The sequence below is a fragment of the Porcisia hertigi genome, chromosome 6, assembly GCF_017918235.1.
Source record: "Porcisia hertigi strain C119 chromosome 6, whole genome shotgun sequence".
Lineage (NCBI taxonomy): Eukaryota > Euglenozoa > Kinetoplastea > Trypanosomatida > Trypanosomatidae > Porcisia > Porcisia hertigi.
The window spans coordinates 128,996-147,296 of record NC_090565.1 but is presented as its reverse complement, the minus strand read 5'-3'; the positions used below and the strand labels follow the sequence as shown (position 1 = coordinate 147,296).

The 18,301-nt window shown below is 54.7% G+C and overlaps 4 protein-coding genes across 4 annotated transcripts; all 4 read left to right on the top strand.

Annotated features, from left to right (window-relative positions):
- Positions 1-6,566: 6,566 nt before the first annotated feature.
- On the top strand, positions 6,567-7,922 carry JKF63_07108 (uncharacterized protein; the record flags this gene model as incomplete). The annotated part of the gene is made up of 1 exon (XM_067903049.1): positions 6,567-7,922. The coding sequence occupies one exon, from the start codon at positions 6,567-6,569 to the stop codon at positions 7,920-7,922; it is 1,356 nt and encodes a 451-aa protein (XP_067759487.1).
- Positions 7,923-8,484: 562 nt separating this feature from the next.
- JKF63_07107 (uncharacterized protein) lies at positions 8,485-9,729 on the top strand (the record flags this gene model as incomplete). Its single annotated transcript, XM_067903048.1, has 1 exon — positions 8,485-9,729. One exon carries the CDS (start codon positions 8,485-8,487, stop codon positions 9,727-9,729), a length of 1,245 nt encoding a protein of 414 aa, XP_067759486.1.
- Positions 9,730-10,535: 806 nt separating this feature from the next.
- Positions 10,536-13,253, top strand: JKF63_07106 (uncharacterized protein; the record flags this gene model as incomplete). The annotated part of the gene is made up of 1 exon (XM_067903047.1): positions 10,536-13,253. One exon carries the CDS (start codon positions 10,536-10,538, stop codon positions 13,251-13,253), a length of 2,718 nt encoding a protein of 905 aa, XP_067759485.1.
- Positions 13,254-14,112: 859 nt separating this feature from the next.
- On the top strand, positions 14,113-17,718 carry JKF63_07105 (uncharacterized protein; the record flags this gene model as incomplete). The annotated part of the gene is made up of 1 exon (XM_067903046.1): positions 14,113-17,718. The coding sequence occupies one exon, from the start codon at positions 14,113-14,115 to the stop codon at positions 17,716-17,718; it is 3,606 nt and encodes a 1,201-aa protein (XP_067759484.1).
- Between the last annotated feature and the right edge of the window lie 583 nt (positions 17,719-18,301).

Below are 18,301 nucleotides of genomic sequence, written 5' to 3'. Positions count from 1 at the left end.
GCTGCTCAAAGAAAGGGCAGTTCTAAAGAGAAGGGTCGCGGAGATGTGGGGGTTGGTCAAGCGGCTAGATCCACAAAACAGCACAGTACCGAGAATTTTATGTGCAATAGCCCGCCCTCGCATGCAGAGTGCACAAAGTAATGCCGCCCCTTTAGTGCTCTGCGATTCGTTTCATTTTAGCTTGATATTCATTTTCTAACTGCTCATCAAGGTAGGAAAAACACGTTGGCATAATTAATTTTTGATAGTTTGGAAATAATTTACTAAGACGAATTTCTCAGCTAAAAGAAGACCAATTACAGAATAGTCGATCCACCACTACATTTAGAGTCCTTTTATGGGTTTCTTTGGTGTACACTTGGAGGTCTACAACGAGGCCACACTCTCTCACATCGAGAAAACGGGCTACATGAAGAGAAATGTGATGCTGTCAAAGAACAAATAGGCTCTTAACATTTTCAAACTGATTTCCCAGCTCATGGTCAATAATTGCGCGCTGAAAAGTGGAAACACCAATGAGCAGTGCCACATCCCCCGACCACCCACCGCGCACACTGGCCGCCGCCACACGCACAGCTGAGCCCCCAACCGCACAGAAAATTTTACTAACCGCGCACTTCAAACACCGCCCCAGGACAAGGCATAAAAACGCCCGCAAGCGGCAGCAGGCAGAAAAACATCTCACCGGGCAATGCGGCAGACCCTGCCCACAGCAGAACGGCCCCGCCGCCCGGAACTCCCCACCTTGAAGGCGAGTAAAGGCAACCATAACGATCACTGGAACCACACTATTCCAGACAACGCCCACAGCACAGACAACGGCACAACTCTCATCCACACCCTCTAGCCCATCCCTTTTGCGTAGAAAGGCGCTAAAAGAGATGGCAATGGCGGGGAACACGGCAAAGCTGTCCACCACCACCGGGCACCACGCAACCGTAGAAACAAAACAGCGCCGCCCCCCCCCCGCCCAAAGGCTGGCGAAACGCACCGCACCGCCCAACCCCCACCCCAGCCACACCATCGAATACAGTAACTCGTCTCCTCAGTTTCATCTTTGCTGCCATCGCCCCGCACCCACGCCGATTTCACCCCTGGCTCCCTCCAGTCCGAGCGCCCCCCCCCCGCCCCAACACCACCCGGCGAACCCCCACGCCCCGATCCACAGGCCAGAATGTCCCCCGCCATCACCCTGCAAAAACTTTTGTGCCGCGCCGCCTGCTAAGCATGAGCCTCTATCACTCCAAACACTTAAGTGCAACGACGACCCACACCTGGAACCCGGGAGAAAGCGGCCGGAACGTGGAGCATTTCGGGCCCGCCTACCCCCGCCAAAAAGCGAGAAATCCCCCCAAGCCGAAAAAACGAACCGATTTGCCAGCGCACAGCCTGGGACATCCCACCCTGCTTCGCGCTGTGAAGATTATATTTTGTATGAGATCTTAAAATCATTGTTGCAGCGAGGCGCCCACACCCTCACAACGGCCCTCACCACCAAAAAAAGAATCACCGACCCCTTGGCAGCAGAAGCCCCCAATTTAAAAGAGCCTCACCCCAGTTTTTGGCACCCGCAAAAATTTCCGATAGCCATAAAAAAAAAATCGCCCCAAGATTCCCAAACCTCCCCAGTGAACCTAGTGGCGCCATACGGGCCGCACAACCTGGGCATGCAAATCAGAATCTGGATATCAAGCCAAACAGCCAGTATGGTCAGCAGTGGTTGAACCGAATGAATCCAAACCCCTGCGCTGTAAAGCGCAAACCCTTGGGAATATCTGGAAAAGCGATGTGTAATTTTACTCCTCGGAAAATCCTCCCGCAGCGTTTTCATCTCTGCAGCTAAATGGCCACGCACCACACTTACTACACCAATCAAAAACAGGGAAGAAACCACAACGGGAAATTCTCGCAGTACGCGCAAGCTGCTTGAGAAGCGCGGCGCAGAAAAGCCTTGTATACTCCTTTGGCCCTGAACTTACGCACGGTCATCGAATTCAGGCGCCTCTCGGGTACTCAAAACCAAATGCGCCTGAAAAGCAACAAATCTTACCATTAGGACGCGGCAGACCAAAAGGCTTCTTCATTTTTCAGCATCATGTGCAGCGCCCTTCGCTCACAACGCGCAATCTTCGTCTCCGACTCTTGTGTTTGAATCCGATAAAATCCAGTGGCCCGAGCGAATTCCATCCGGGGCCGGGGGCGCATTACTTCCCCACGCGGGTTCAGTTACCGCCGACTGGTTTGCCCCCCCCCCCCGAACAACTTATAAAATACCAAAGAATTTTCTTCTATTATTTCGTGGCCTGGAAGATTAAATTCTGTTGTGCACGACGGGCGCCATGTTTGAAGGAATGCGGGCGAGGTTATGCGCCACGCTTTGGGCACATCAAAGCCATTCGGTTGCGGGTGAATAATTGGTGTTGGGAAACTCTTGATCTTATCACAAAGGCTTCTCGCCTTTGCTTTTCACCCAACCCTGCCCCAGACATCACCGGTGTGAGGTGCGGAAAGCACCCCGTGATCCCAGATGGCGGCCGCGAAGCTTCACACTCCATCTGGGCTTTTCATCTCGCAAGGAACACCCAAAAATAATCTTTTTGACCACATAGAAGCTAGATGCGCTTCCCACCGGCATAGCCAAGCACATCTACAAACTTTCAACACCTCTGAGCACAAGGGGGGGCGATGAAAAACACTCCCACGCAATGATTCTCTGCTCCGCATTGGTGCTTTCAAGGCTTTACGCCTTGCGAGCCCAGCAGCCCTACCCCAGGCACGCTATCTTTCGCCACTTTGCGCGTCTAGGGGGGCGACTTGCCCTTCCCTGGGTCCCGCCATTACCCCGCCCGGGGCGCGCGGCGCCAATGGTCTTCATGCGCGCCGAGGCTTTCTTCTGACGGGCACCAAAACACACGTGAAGCCACCAAACTTATCGCCACGACGGGTAACCCCAGGGGGGTACGATGCGCCCGCGTTCTCGTAGGTGGTGTGTGGCGTTTTTTGCGCTGCAAGTTTCTCGGGGATGAATTGTTCGGCGCGCCATGTTTATCATTTGGCACGCTGGCTTGGTTTGCTGCGCCCCAAAACGGCAACATCAACGCGGATTCGCTTTTGCCTGTCTATTTCACTTTCCCTGCCAATGTTTAGAAGTTGATTGGAGAGAAGGGTATAAACCTATAGGGGGGACAAAAGTGGTTGGGATCCTGAATTTTCCAAGTTTTTTCCGCCCGGAAGGGTGCGCATTGACGTTTCTGGTGGTGTCATCTGGTGCGCCGCTAAATCTTATGAGGTGGGTGGGGAAACATGGTCTGATCGGTGTTCCGTGCAATTTTTGTCGCTTCACCAGTTGAACGGGGTCCTGTTTTGGTGGTGGGAAAAACTTGGATAACCCTCAAATCTTCCCATAAAGCAAAGGCGGTTCAAAAGACCCGTGTCTCTCTCCGTGCCGGGGGGGGTGGGGCGGGCTGCCAGCCCCCAGTTTATTTTTATTGGGTTTCGGGCTCCCACCGGTAGCTGTTAATCAAATCACTGCGAACCCCCCAAAAGACCCCAAGATGGCAGTCCACCATCGCGTTGAAGAGGCAGGAATTTGATTACAGGGAAAGAGGCGGTGAATACCGGCAGCATGTGCTATGGTGAATTTGACTCTGTGGGCGAGACTCGGGCGCCCGGTCCTAGCCGATTTTCATGACCTCAAAGTCCCCGCACCCGCGCCATGGCTCTTTGCGTTTTTTAGAGCATGTACACCCAGCGCCGCCTGCTTTTAGAAGCATAGGCTATTTGCTGGCCACTTACCGACCTTAGCATCGTCCGTGGTTGCGGCTTAAAGGTAAAGTTTGCATGGCGTTTCCTTGCTTTCGGAATGCCTTGTCATCTTTTCATTCATGTATTTTCTGTTATTCCTAAGGGCTGGCGGTTTGCAGTCACCCCCTGTGGGGGTTATCCCTCTGCCGCTGGTCCGGGTGAAAAAGAACTATGGCCAAGCGATGGCCCCGCGGGGAAACCGCAGCGTTAACCACGAAAGAAAAAAACGGAGGGGAGCCTGTAGGCATGAAAAGCGGTAACACGCATCAGCGCGTGTGCTCAAAATTTTTCCGAGGGCGGTGCCGGGTTGCGCTCCGAGGGCTCGTCTTGTGCAGGGCCGTGTTTCCCCCTGGCGGATCGAGCCGGGTCACTCTCCGCAGACCCCGGGGGGGGGGGCGGGAAGTTTGCCCGGGCGCGGGCGGGGGGGCGGCAATCGGAACGCTAAAATTCACCCCCCCCCCAAAGCAACCGCACAGCCCGGGGACCAGGATCCTCTAGGCGCGGCTTTCGGATTTTCTGGGTGGGGGAGCCGCAAAGGACACAGGGACAAGCCTCTGCCGTATCTACTGGCCGTCTCTGGATTCCGTGGAAACCACCTCCTTCAAACGACGCCAGGCTAGGCTCACCAGCGTTTCGGGGGGCTTGTTTATCGCGGCGGGGCGTTTTTCCGTTTGGCGGGCCCCCGCTTTTAGCAGGCGCGCGGGGTACCAGGCATATTTCCCTCCTAGCCCCAAAGCGATCAGGAAGCACGTGTTTTCTCGAGGGGTGGCGGTGGGGGCGCGCTCGTTACAGTGTGCCGGCACCGCGCGGTAAGGAGAAAGCCTCGCTGTTCCTTTGCCTGGTTTTGGCATCCCGTATGGCCTATGGATGTTGTAACTGAGTGGATGATGAGTTCCCCCGTCGGTGCGATAAACCAAAACAACACCCGTCGAAGCCAGCGCGCCAGCCGATAAGCCTGTTTTTAAGTAGATGTGCTCCTTTTCTTGTGGCCAGTAAAACATGCCCGTTGGACGGTCGCCTTCCCATTTCTCAGCCCACAGACCTTTCCGGTGGCGCAGTTTGTCTGTGTGTGGGGTGTTTTTGGGCAAAGTGTGCGATCCAATTTGCGACGCTGACGACTAGGGTGGAGGTCTCCGTGGCGTATGCCTTTGCCCCCCCCCCCTGAGGCCCCGGCGATGGTAAAGAGGGATGGATGCACTTTTTCACTTGGGTTAGCGATATAACGGGGTGTGGGACCAACTCTTAATTATGTCGGAAACTTGCATCGGAAAACACAGTGTTGATCCCCAGCCTCCTCTGAAGGACGCGCTTCGGGTTGTTCCTGCGGGCGTGGTGGTCGGGGGCCGCGGGCAGGGAGTCAGCGTAAGCTTCTCAGGCTGTTTTTTGTGCCCTGAGAACGGGCATGCGTCAAGGGTTGGTGTGTTTGTAGAGGGGGGGGGTAAGGATCCTCTTCTTTGTTTTTTCAAATGCGATTTTACACCTGCCAGTCAAGCCGCCCACGCTGCGCGCTAATGCCCCGGCTTGCCATGAAAGTTTCTCCCCTACTTTGGCTCATCCAAGGGGGTGTTGCGGAGGCTGGGGTTGTTATGGGGAGATGTCGTGGTAGATGAGTGCTGGGTTTCTTCGTGCCCCTTTAGGGGGGAGCCAGATGGATGCGGAGGCCGCGCTCTTCGTGACGGGGGTGTCTGCGTTGCGGGGTCTAGTGTATTTTGTGACTTTATTGTTTTGAAGTCCGCGCTGGCCTGCGATACTTTGGGGGGTTGGTCTCCCGGGTGTTTGTGGCACTCGGAAAATTGCTTTTTCCTACTGTCCGCGCTGTGGCGTGTTTTGTTTCCCCCCATCCTCGATATCTGGGGCCGGAAAGGTTCGTCACGGGGTTTTGCCTTGGCCCTGGGTATTTGGGGTCCCGTGGGGCTGGGGTGGGGGTGCTAGCTCCTGGCCTTAGGGGGGTGCCCGCGTTGTGGAATTATGGGCTGTACTAAGTTTTTTTTTCTTTCTTCTGTGCAGGGGCTGGTGTTCTGGGCGGCTCACGGGCACCACCAGAGAGGTTTCCAGAGACCCCAGGGATACGTGCGGCTACTCAGGCGTGTTCTGGGAGGTATGGGGAGGGGGAGCAACTATGAGAAGAGCACCTGGAAGCGACCACTGGGCCTTTGGAGAACATGCTCTACTTTCCCAGCATCGTCTACCAGAGTAAAAAGTGGTTGTTGCAATGCCAGCGCACAGTTTCAGGGAGGGGATCTTAGGGAGCATGGGCAACATAAATTACGATGGATGGTAGTTCGAAGAGCTCGTTGAGGCTTTATGGTATGATTCTATACTAGAGGAGATCAACAGCGAAGATGCCAAATGTTGGGGGAAGCACTGACAAAGACACAGATTATTTTCTTCTCTTGTATTTATCTTCATCTATAACATGCGCCACCTCATGGGCATCTAAATGTCTTTGGAAAACTAGATTCCTCCCAGTGTACGCAGGCCTAGATCGCACAACTATCGAGGCATTGCTCGTAGATAGCTTCCTACTGCTTTATCAAGGGCCAACGGCAGCCGACTTCAGCACCCAGCAATCTTCTGAAATTCAAAACGACGTATTGTGTTCTACTCGCCACAGCAGCAGTGGGCACGCACTTTCGGCGGTCATAGACTTTCTGCGGTGCCGCTCATCAACCAGTCTTACCACCATTTCACTCCAATTTTGCTTATCCTACAATGTTTTTTTCTCCCATAAAAATGGGCGATACTGTAGAGAAGAGGCACAGATGTCCCAGCTTCAGAACCGAGTGAGAGCTAGTATCGATGACGTCGAGGATTTGCTGGCGTCCATCAGTAGTTTCCCCAGCAATGAGGTCAGTGATAGGCTTAGTGTAGCATATCAGCGGTTTGTGCAGCATGTGTGGCACGAGCTTCCACTGAACGGCGCGGGTGGACCAGCTCTCGCAACAGTGTCTTGCATGCCACTCTGGGAGCTTTTGAATCAACACACAGGCGCGTGCACGCTGTCGGCAGCGCCAGTGAGAGCCATTGCTGTCCAGTTGCTGAGTTCAATGTACCCAAAGTCAAAAGACCGTCGGTGCGTGTTTCAGCAGCCCAGTTGCTATGGGACCAACAGCCAGACTGCGGTGCCACTGAGCACACAAGTACCTATTCGAATGCTCGTGCCCAATAATTCTGCCACTGAACAAAACCTCGACTACGTGAAAGCTGCCCAACGTGTGTTGAGAATAGCAGCAGCTGGTCATTTTACCGATGGGAAAGAGTCTAGTGCGGTCGCCTCTGCAGTGTGCACATTTATCAATACGGTGCTCCCGAAGTGCACGCTTGTTTCCCACCCTGGAGAAATTCCAAAGCAAACCGCAGGAGAAGTCTACATTGTTTGGAACAGTTCTGCATGTGACTGGTCTTCTGGTACGACTTTTCTTCTAATACTTTGGTGCCTCTTTCTTGCGGCCGAGTACCTGGGCCTTCCGGAATCAAAAAAACTCTCCGTATTTCTGTGCACCTCGCGATGGTCGATGCGCGTGATTGAACTCGATGAACGGAAGGTAAGCTACAGCGAGCTTCTATCTCCTTTCCTGGATATTTGCTCACTCTGTTTATCTGGGAATCCGCGGTCCGCTCCAGCGTCTGTCGACACGGTACCGCTCATAGATCCACGAGTGATACCTTATCTAATGGGTAGTGACGTCAAGGTGCACCATTCTGAGACGGATTCATATTTTGCAAAGGAGTACGACGTAAAGCCAGCAATAGAAGTCAAAAAGTCATTGACTCTGCGCCGCGCAGATTACGTAAAGGAACAACTGATCGAAAGTATCCCCAATGAGATCGACTTCATGGGGGCCAGCTCCTCTTGCCGCGATTTTGATCAACTAGCGTATCTGTGCCGAGATTGTCTTTTTGTCCCAACCACCAAAAGTGTAGCAAGCGGTGTCTCTATCCCCAGGCGCCGTGATATGCTTTTCAACCGGAAAAGGACGCGAGGTGCTGCAACCTCAGATGGGCCGTGCTTTATTCCTGTCAAGTCTGCTGTCTCTGACATGCTTGAAAAAAGCGATACCAATGCCTTGGTGACATTAGAGAGACTTTGTTGTAAATGGAAGGAGGGCAAGGTGTGACGGCGTATTCACCGTTCTTGAATGTGGAAGATTTCTTTATGATCTTATGCCGTGCTCTCCGTGACACAAAAAGGAAGGGAAAAAAATCACGCTGATGAGAGTGATACCGACTTTTTTTTCCCTACTGCATTGCGGAACACCGTGTGCTGAAGCGATACAAAGGTGGTATTCAGCAACACTAATTCTGTCACACACAGGATTTGCAAGTGTCTTCCCGCCCCTCAAGGTTGAAAAAAAAACCAATAAAGGCACAAAAGCTATCTCACATTTTTACGCTTCGCTGATCGCTCTGAACCCGACTGGCGTTTTCTACCAAACATTTGCACTGGATCTCACTTCATTGTGCCACAAAAATGGATGAATTTCAAATTCGAGAAACACCTCCAGGCAGTTTGGCCGTGATGATCTATTGGCTTTCTCCTCTGCTGAATTTTGTCTCTGTTGGCTCCGTTTCTTTTTTTTTTGCACGGGTTTTCCTGTAATTGCACAATAGTAGTAGTGTTGAGTCGAAGTACCGAGTAGAGGTAACTACCCAAAGCCCAAAGCCCGTCAAGTGTTTCTAATGCCACCCCCAAAACTGAATCCGCAGCTCTCATTTGAGCAGAGGAAAGCGGCCAGCCTAAGCTACCCACCCGTGCCAAAGAAATGCGTGGTCACTGGAGGAACAGGGTTTGTAGGATCTCGTTTGGTAGAGATGCTGGTAGAGCGAGGTGCTGAGAAGGTTGTGTGCTTTGATATCGTTCCCAAAGAAAAAGGTATCGGTATCTGGGACCACCCGGCAATTGAGTACGTTGTTGGGGATATCACATCCTACTCCGATGTCTCGGCAGCCGTCAAGGGAAGCGACTGCGTTTGGCACCTTGCGGCTGCTGTGGGTCCTTTTCACCCACAGCAGCTGTACAGGCGCGTCAACTATGGGGGCACAGTGAACGTTATCCGGGCCTGCAAGGAGCATGGAGTAAAGAGGATGATCTTCAGCTCATCACCCTCAACTCGGTTCAAGGGTAATCTCTTTCACCGCCCAAATATTGACGGGCTTACAGAGGATGAGATGCCGAAGCTGCCACTTGAACGCTACATGCAAATGTATGCACAGACAAAAGCGGAGGGTGAAATAGCGATGCGGGATTCCATCGATGACGAATTCTGGTCTATTGCGGTCGCTCCGCATCAGGTGTATGGCCCACGCGACAACTTGTTTTTGCCCAATATGTTGGAGGCCGCAGGTACAGGAAAGCTGCGCATCTTCGGCAAAGGCGACAATCGCATCTGCTTTACCCACGTGGACAACTACTGTCACGGCCTCATCATTGCAGAGAAGCAGTTATACAAGGATTCCCCATATCTTGGACGGTTTTACATTGTGACCGACGGCAGCACGCATCCTGAGCCGGCGGCGTACTGTATTTTCTGGAGGGAGCTCGACAAGGCCATCGTTAGCATGGGGTTCGCGTCCATTATGAAGAAAGTTCACTACCCGTTCTGGTTCATGTACATTGTGGCCCTTTTCGCAGAACTGGTGGGGTGGGTGATGAAAACGACGTTCAAGTTGAACGTCTTCAACGTGTTTGTTCTCACGATGAATCGATGGTTCCGGATAGACGCGGCCGAGCAGGATCTCCAGTATCAGCCCATCATTCCTTTCGAAGATGGCTGGAGGGACACAATAGAGTGGTTCAAGCTGAATTGGTTGCCCAAGTTCAAGAAGCAGGACCACAGTTCTATAGCGGGTATTTCTGTCGGATCGCAGCAGAAGATCAACATCCAGGCACGCAAAGACGAGTATACAACTGAGGTGAAGCATTAGTGCGACGTTTTTTTTTTCTCCCCCACCTCCCTCTTTTTCCCCCTCTCATATTTTCCTTTTGTATTCACATCTGGGTCCGTTCATGCGCGTTAAATGCACAATTCTTGTCAGATTCAAGAGCCCAGGTTCACTATCCTAAGGACGCTGAGGAGGGACCACTGGCACATGGTGTATCCATGTCGACTCACTTCAGAAACAACTTGTTTCCAGTGTATTTTGCTCATCGTCTTTTACATGGGCAGTGGAGAAAACCGAGGGTCCTGGAAATATACCGCGCAGTGTGCAAGATGAAACAGGGAACGAAATCACAGTGTATGCGGCTTTCTGTATATTGGGAGGAGGGGTCGCTGAGGGCCTCGGTGGCTCGATCAAGGTGTAGTGACACGTAGACCGACAACAAACGTCTACAACACAGGGTCCCTTTTTCTCTGCGTGATTGTCCACACTGCCCCTCCCCCCTCCCTCCCCTCCCCTCCCCTGAGGCAAGTGCTGATGATCTTTTTTAGCGTCATACCAACAGGGGCATGTGTGTGACGGAGAGCAATTGGATTCCCATAGGGTGTTGGTGCCAAGGCGTTTTCAAAAACTTACGCTCGCTTTACACGTTTTTTTCCTTTTCTTTGATTCTAATGCTGGTTCGCTTCATCCAGCGCGACCTCTACGACATCGCCGCGCAGCTGATCGGAAGTTCCTCTACCAGTCTGTGGGCCTTGGTCCCCCCTCTCTTCCCCTCCTTCGCTACCCCCCAACGCAAGGGAACTTCCCTGATCTTAGTCTGACTAGAACAGACAGGGCCGCTGAGCATAATGGCTGCGCTTTTTCCGTGGGTGCCGACGTCGAATCTGGGCTACACTTTATCACGTAGGGTTGTGAACAAATGGTTTCCACAGCTTCGCAGCTCGTATCCACTTCCTATGCTGGACGGACCGCTGCCCACCGAGAAGCCTGAGGCCCTCGAGCTCCATGGAGAACACCAGAAGCCGGATCCATTCCGCTACATGGAGGACTTGTTTGACCGGAACACTCAAGAGTACATCAGAAAAGAGAGACAGCACTTTTCCCTGGTTGGCAGCAAATTTGACTTTCGACATTCGAAGGGTCGTTTGTGGGCGGAGCTGGATGCCAAGGTGGTGGTGAGCACTCGTGAGGGCGGGTACGACAAAGGTGAGGAGCGCATTGGCGACTATGTGTACTTTACTCGTGTTGTTCCCGGACACGACCCAAACGCCATAGGGTTTTACCGGAAGCGATTTGGAGAGGTGGATCTCCTGGCAGAGGAACTCATCAACCCTCTCCTGCTCCAGCAGCACTTCGGTTACCGGGACTGTTCCATTGGTGTCTGTCGCGTTTCCGAAGACGGACGCTACCTCGCGTACACCCTTGCGGTGGAGGGTGGCGACAGGTACATATGTCACATCCGCAGTATCGACAACGCTAGCCTGTTCCATGTGATTCGCGGGACCAGCATCGTCAGCATTGAGTTTGGTTCCTGCAACCAGTTTTTCTACACGGAGTCGAACGAGTTGAACCGGCCTCACCGTCTCATGATGCAAGAAATACGACCAGGCATATTGGAGCCACCGGTGGAGATTTACCGTGACGACGACGAGCGGTTTTTCGTGGACGTACGAAAGACGAAAGATAATAAGTACATTACCATAACCTCGGACTCGAAGGTGACTGGCAGCGCGCTAGTCGTGCCCGCGTCCTTCCCTGTTATTCCTACTCCTCTCAAGCCTTTCTTTGGCGAGGGCAAGCCAATCGAGATTGCGGGAAAGTCGGGGTGGAATTGGCTGGATCACTACCACGGCAACTTTGTGATGGTGACATCCGACCAGGGTCCGAATTACCGTGTGGTGTACATTCGCGATGAAGTGGCGCTGGCTCATGGGAAGGAGGCGAGGTGGAAAGAGCTTGTGCCACACCGCGATAACGTCCTGATTGCTGACGTTGATCTCTTTCAGGGCCGCATAATTCTCCATGAGTCGCACTTCGCCTTCGAACGCATCCAGCACATCCGCATCATCAACTGCGACGGAGGCCTGGACACTGCTGCGCGGACGCCGCGAGATGAGGACTTGGTGCTCCATTTTCCTCCGCTGACCACTGTGACCCCGGGTCTCAACAAGAACTTTGGGCAAGAATCGATGAGCTTTGTGTACAGCAGCGTAATTCAACCGCCGCGTGACTGCGTCTTCAACTTCAACTCGGATATCACTTCGAGCCAAGCGAGGCTGTGCGCCTCTGAGGCGCTCTTCACACAACGCCAGTCGGAGCACTTCACACCATGGGATTACATGTGGCCTTACAGCATCTACCGCGACCTCTGCGTTTCGGAGGATGGGACGCAGATACCCATCACGATATGCCAACGCCGAGACGCATTCATTCAGGAAGCGACCGACTTCGAGGCCCAACCCAACACACCTAAGCCCTGTCTCATCTACGTCTACGGCTCTTACGGCGAGGTTCCGTCGATGCACTTCCAACTGGCCCCCTACATGTGGATGCTGCGGCGACGCTGGACCGTCGCCTTCGCGCACGTCCGCGGGGGCGGCGAGCTGCCCAACTGGGCCCAGCAAGGTAAGGGAGAGAACAAAATCAAATCCATTCAAGACTTCATTGCGTGCTGTGAGCACATGGTGGACATGGGCTACACAAAGCCGGAGTTGATGGTAGCTGCGGGGGCCAGTGCAGGCTGTGTACCGATCGCAGCCGCCATGAACATGCGCGGATGTGGGCTCTTTGGAAATGCGCTGATGCGGTCGCCATTCCTCGATATCATTAACACCATGATCGATCCCGACCTCCCGCTCTCACTTGCCGAGCGCGAGGACTGGGGTGACCCACTCAATCACAGCAGAGACCTGGGCTTACTCAAGCAGTACGACCCCTACTACAACGTAAACGACCGTGTGACGTACCCTGGGATGATGATATCTGCCTGCCTCGACGACGACCGTGTTCCGGCGTGGAATGCGCTCAAGTACGTGGCAAAGCTCCGGCAGCAGCGCGCCCGAAAGGACGTGGACCCCGTTGCTCGTCCCCTGCTTCTGCGCATACGGCCCACCGGTGGCCACTACTACTGGGGTGACACGGAGAACATTTGCGAGGAGCTTGCGTTTCTGTGTTCGCAACTAGATCTTGAGGGTCCCGGTAAGGTGCTCAACGATATGGACATAATGACTCACATGCATAACCTTACGGCCACCGGCGCCATGGATCACGACGACCAGCAGAAGGTCTTCTTGAAGTGGGATAACTGGGAGAGGGAGCGGATCGACTACCACGTGAAGTTGAATTCCTTCAGCTGGGAGCCGAACTTCCGCCAGGTGAAGGCGCAGAAAGAACCCTTTTTTTGGGTTCCAACAGGGTCGGAGCTCGATCAGAAGAGGGTAGATGAAATCTTCAGCGCGAAGGAGCGTGACGCCCGTGAGGGCGCTCGATCTGGGGCGAAGGCGGGGAGTCTTGGCAAGGCAGCGGGTCGCAACTTGTATCGTGACGAGCAGCGCGGGCAGCCGTAGTTGGTGATGGATGGGATGCACCAAGTTTCTCCGGTGGTTGTGTGTTTACAAAGAAACGGAGTTGCCTCCTGTGTGTGGGTCATGTCGATGCGCATGTGTGTGCAGCTAATGCACGCCACCGTCGTCACCACACAGAAGTGCAAACAGAGAAGTGACAATTGTTACCTCACGTCTTCCTTTTATTATCGTTTTACGCTATCGTTCACCCGCGGCTGATGCGCACTGGTTTTTTCAAAGCCTCCGCATAGACGCAGTGCAGGGAGTATCAAAGAGACAGACCCGTGCAACGACAGGAGAAAGAGAAAGAGAAAGAGGGAGAGAGAGGGTGGTCAAGTAATTATTGAGGCTGTTTTTACATCCACCGTAGTCACTCTTCGAGGTTCACTTTTCCTCTCTGTAGGCCTGAAGCACACACGCGCATACACACACACACACACTTGCGTGTGTGTGTGTATTTGATTACGTGTGCGTTTACTTGCCTGCATAGTACGCAGGGGGGGGGGCGGGAAGAGTGCGTGGATTGGTGGATCCGTGGCCAAGTGCTGTGCTGCAGACCTACGCAGAAGCACACTAGATTTATTCATTGGTCGTCCCTCTCTCATCTTTTCTTCGTCATTATGGGTTACCATAGGATCTGCTCAGCACATGCACGGGCGGCTACTACCCGCGATCTCACGTCACCCAGCGATACACTTGCGCTTCGACAACACACACACACACACACACACACACGTACGCGTGAAGAGTGTGTTGGTATCCGTGACGCGGCACACGTAGTCGCTCACTCGTCTATCTCCACTGGAAGAGAACCAAGCGGCCAGTATCGTTAGAGGCGTGCAGTCACACCCTAATAATAATAATGTCGCCGTGGCCAATACTCGTCACCATCCACAACGTGGTGAACGTGCCGCGATCGGCTTTCGAGAGCGGCCCGCGGTCGTTCTCCGTGGAGGCGCACATGGTGCAAGCCGTTTCCGCTCACTCTTCTCCAGTGGCCACGGCGGTGTTCACCACAGAGGACGTCGTGTCCACCACCCCTAACTTATTTGAGGTGCGGTTGGACGAGGCTGCCCACAGCACCGACAGCAAGGATGGACGCGGATCTAAACTGTGGCGGTGTGCAGTGCCTGAGCTCGAGGTGGTGGTGATTGTAAAAGAGTTGGCTCGCAGCTCCATGGTCTCTTCATGTACTTATCGTCCTAGTCGGCGTGCAGACGGGGTGGGGCCCGATGGTGGGCGCGTTGTGGGCACCTCAGTTCCGCTGCCGCTTAATGCGAAGGACATTGTGGAGGTGCAGAAGCTCACCACGCGTATAGTGGGAACTGAAATGGGTCAGGTGGGACTTTCCTTCATGGTAGACCCCGATGACAAAGTTGGGTATCGCCACCGCCTGGAGAGCTTCCTGCGCGAATATAACCCACAAGGACTGCGGCTTGTGCCCAACGTGGTCGAGGTGGTCTCGGAGCTCGACACTTTCACCAAGCTCTATCGCCGCTACTCGGTTCAGAACTACGAGGAGCGACTGGCCAGCTTCTTTGACGTGTACGGCCCTCAGTACAAGAGTGAAATTCCGTCGCTCCTGCGGCAGTGGGAGGGCCGAGAAGAGGAGCTGATGCGGAACCTGGTGCTTGACAACGGCCCAGAGGTGACCACGATCGATCAACACCAGCGGCTGACCGCATACCTGGCTGCCTATCAGCTTGACCGAAACTCTCCCAGCGTACAGGAGTTACTGGCCGCACACGTTGGCGGGGAGGGGCGTGGCGCACACACCAGTTTGTTTTCGGCTCTTGTGAGACGCTATGGGCCGGAGCCGGACCCGCGCACGTACCTCTTCTCAACACCCCGCTACAACCCGGCATCACCCCAACACCCGCACACTGGAGGAGTCTCAGTGAGGCATGGAGGCCACGGCTACAGCAACTCGTATCTCCATCTTAACTCCCCGTTCCTCGAGAGAAGTAACGCAGCAGTTATTCCAGCTGCTGCTGCCGCCGCCCCACAGCGCTCTGCACCGACGCCTGTCCCGGAGTACCCGTGCGTCTCCGTGGCCATGTCGCCCACACCGATTCCTAATCGGGAGGTTCCGCCAGGGACGGCGCGCTCGCTTGGCGATTCACCCAGCTTTGCCGCTGATTATGCCCCACGGAGCGGTGGGCAAAAATCTACTGTGATGGGTGTCCGGCATGAAAAGAAGCGCATCAGCCCTCCTGGGGATCAAGGAATCGCGGCGGGCACAAACTCCAGTGTGTATAAGCGAGACGCCGCCGCAATGCAGGACTCGTCTCTGTGGCGCAAGATGTGTTTGACAATGCACGCACAGCAACGGCACTTCAAACCATGGCAGGAGCACCTTCTTTTTTTCTTAGATCAGGACGAGTTTGCGGCGGCAGTGCGTGCCCTGCATGTGTTTAGCGAGACGCCGGGTGGAGGGGAGGTCCGAGCGCTGGTGGAGGAGTGGTCGCGTCGCGTGGACCATGCCTTTCGCATAGAAACACTGGGTTCAAGCGATGCCTACTACGGGGCTGTTGTGCAGGAGGCAGTGCGGCTGACCAGGCTACAGCCTCTGCATTTGCAGGTGATGAGTGTCAGCTCTATCTTTCACAAGGAGCAGTACTCCGGGTTCGCGGCGTACGTGGAGGAGCGGGCGAAGCGGTCCAAGACGGAGCGTCTGGCCCTGGTCGGTGACTCGAAAAAGCTCATGGATATTGCTCGTTTTGGCCTTCGCGCCGCAGTCGACCGTGCAGGCCTCCGCGGGGGTGGTGGTCTTGCCTCCTCGGACACGGTCCACGATGGGGCTGTGGCAGAAGGAGATGGTCCGTTCATCTTCTTACGCGAGCCATTCCGCCACTGCACGGAAAAGCATTCCTGTGCCATTCTCGTCTGCGATGTTGCCGTTGGGGAGACATACTCGTGCCCCGCTGCCATGCACGCACCGCATAGGTCGACCGCCGACTTCCTCACCAAATACGATAGCTGCGCCTACGTTGATGAAGCCAACGGACCCGTGGTCGCTGTGTACTTCCGCGAGCAGGTGTTTCCACGACGGATTTTGCAGTGTGTTGTTGACCCACAGCTGCAGCCCTGCCCCGCACACCCCGATAGGCCAGTCGAGTACTATGTGATGGAAAGCCACGCCTTTGCTTGCAGCCGCTGTGTCGTGGTTGGCGCCTACAAGGGGAAAAAAGTTACGCCGATCGAAGAGGCCGCGGTGATGGCGCGGGTGGGTTTGGCAGAAGTTGAGCGAACGGCAAACGCGCTCAAGGAAAGTATGCTGGCCTATGCCAACCAGCTCCAAAACGAAGAGAGCAGCATGCCGACCGCACCCCGCCATGTAGAGGCGGAGCGTGAGATCGTCCGGCTGCAGAAGGAGACCGATGAACACATTGGCAGGATTCGAAGGCAGTTGCTTCTGGAGGATGAGGCGCAGCTCTCCCGCATCAATGCCGAACGCACCGAGGTCCAGGCAACCTTGGGGGCGGTGGATGCGCTTGGTGAGAGACTGCGATCCGCCATGCACTCCTGCGCTCCCGCTGAGACTTTGAATGCGCTGCAACACATCCAACAGGAGGGCCAGGTGGAACAGCTCATGGCAAGGGCTCAGGAGAGAGTTCCGTCAGCCGCCTTGGAGCTGGTGCTGCCTTTGGATGGGCAGCCACCAACACTGTCGCCTCAGTCTTCTAGCTCTAAAGGGCATTTCAAAAGATCGCCGGTGGTGGTGGGTTTGAATGAGAGTCGCTTGCCCGAGACTTTGACTGATGACGAGCGTGAACTTAGCGCGTCAAGAGCAGCAGCGTCACAGGCCTCGCGTGCCACATCTAAACCTCATACAACACATGCAGCACCAGCACCAGCACCAGCCCCAGCACCAGCCCCAGCACCAGCACCGCCGCCGCCAAGCAGTTTGTACGCCCAGTATCTTGCAATTGCTGCCTCGGATGAGAAAAAGACCGCGTCGGCTGCCGCAAGGGGGTCGCCTCGCGTTGAGCAACCAAGCCTTGACAGTTGGAGGGACTTGGACAGCCGCCATGGTCCCGTTTTCGTCACCGCAAGCAACGGCAGTGACGGTGGCGGAGAGGTGAGCACCCTCTCTGCGAAGGAGGCGCTCACGCGGGGGTGGGCGCTACTACGGCGCGGGGATCTTGCGGCAGCGCATCGTGCCTGGGCGGGGGTATGCAGTTCTCACGGCGCCAACAACGTGATGGGCACCAAGGCTCATGCGTACATTGCCGAGGCGATCGAGAAAGACTACGCGGCAGCCGCACAGTGGTACGTCCGATCGCTGGAGTTAGATCCACAAGATCGCATGACCGCGTACAACTACGGTGTGCTTCTGGAAGTGCTTCTCAACAAGCCACGGGAGGCTCTGCGACTTTATGACCGCGCCGCAGCACTCGGCGACACAGTGGCCGGCGCCCGGGCACGGGAGTTGCGGTCTACGCTTTCTGCATCTTTTCGCCACTAGTCGCACCAGAGGATGTTCACATCATCTTGTACCGTTCGGCGGCAGCGAGAGTGGGCTGTAGCGGTGAGGCTAGTGCATAGAGTTTGCCCCACGGCTGAGGGCGCTGACATTACATGCCTTCATCCCTGATGAGTGCTTACAGAGCTGCGCGGGCGAGCGGGGGGGGGGAGGGGAGGGGAGAGGAGGGAGGACGAAGCTCACGGACAAGTCATTTGCAACTCACTTCTCCCCTCTTTTTTTTTTTTGCTGGCATCTCTGTCTACTCCTCTACATTCCGTTGATGTGTAGACCTCCGTCTTTGTGTATGTTTGTGTGTACCACAACAACTCAGCCCACAAGAAGCAAAGCAAAGCAAAGAACACCCCCCCTCCTCCCTCCCTCCCCCCAAAATACCCACCCGCCGCTTCTCAGTCCTCCCCCCAAAAATATATATGTGTGTGTGTATGTGTTTCCTCGTGCCCCTCTCGTTTGTCGTTTAAGGGTGGTCGACAAAGGGTTTGATCGGCAGTCTTCACTAGATTTTGCATGCCGATCCCATCTCGCTTTCCTTCCACCGCTTACCTACTCCCCCCCATTCCCCCTC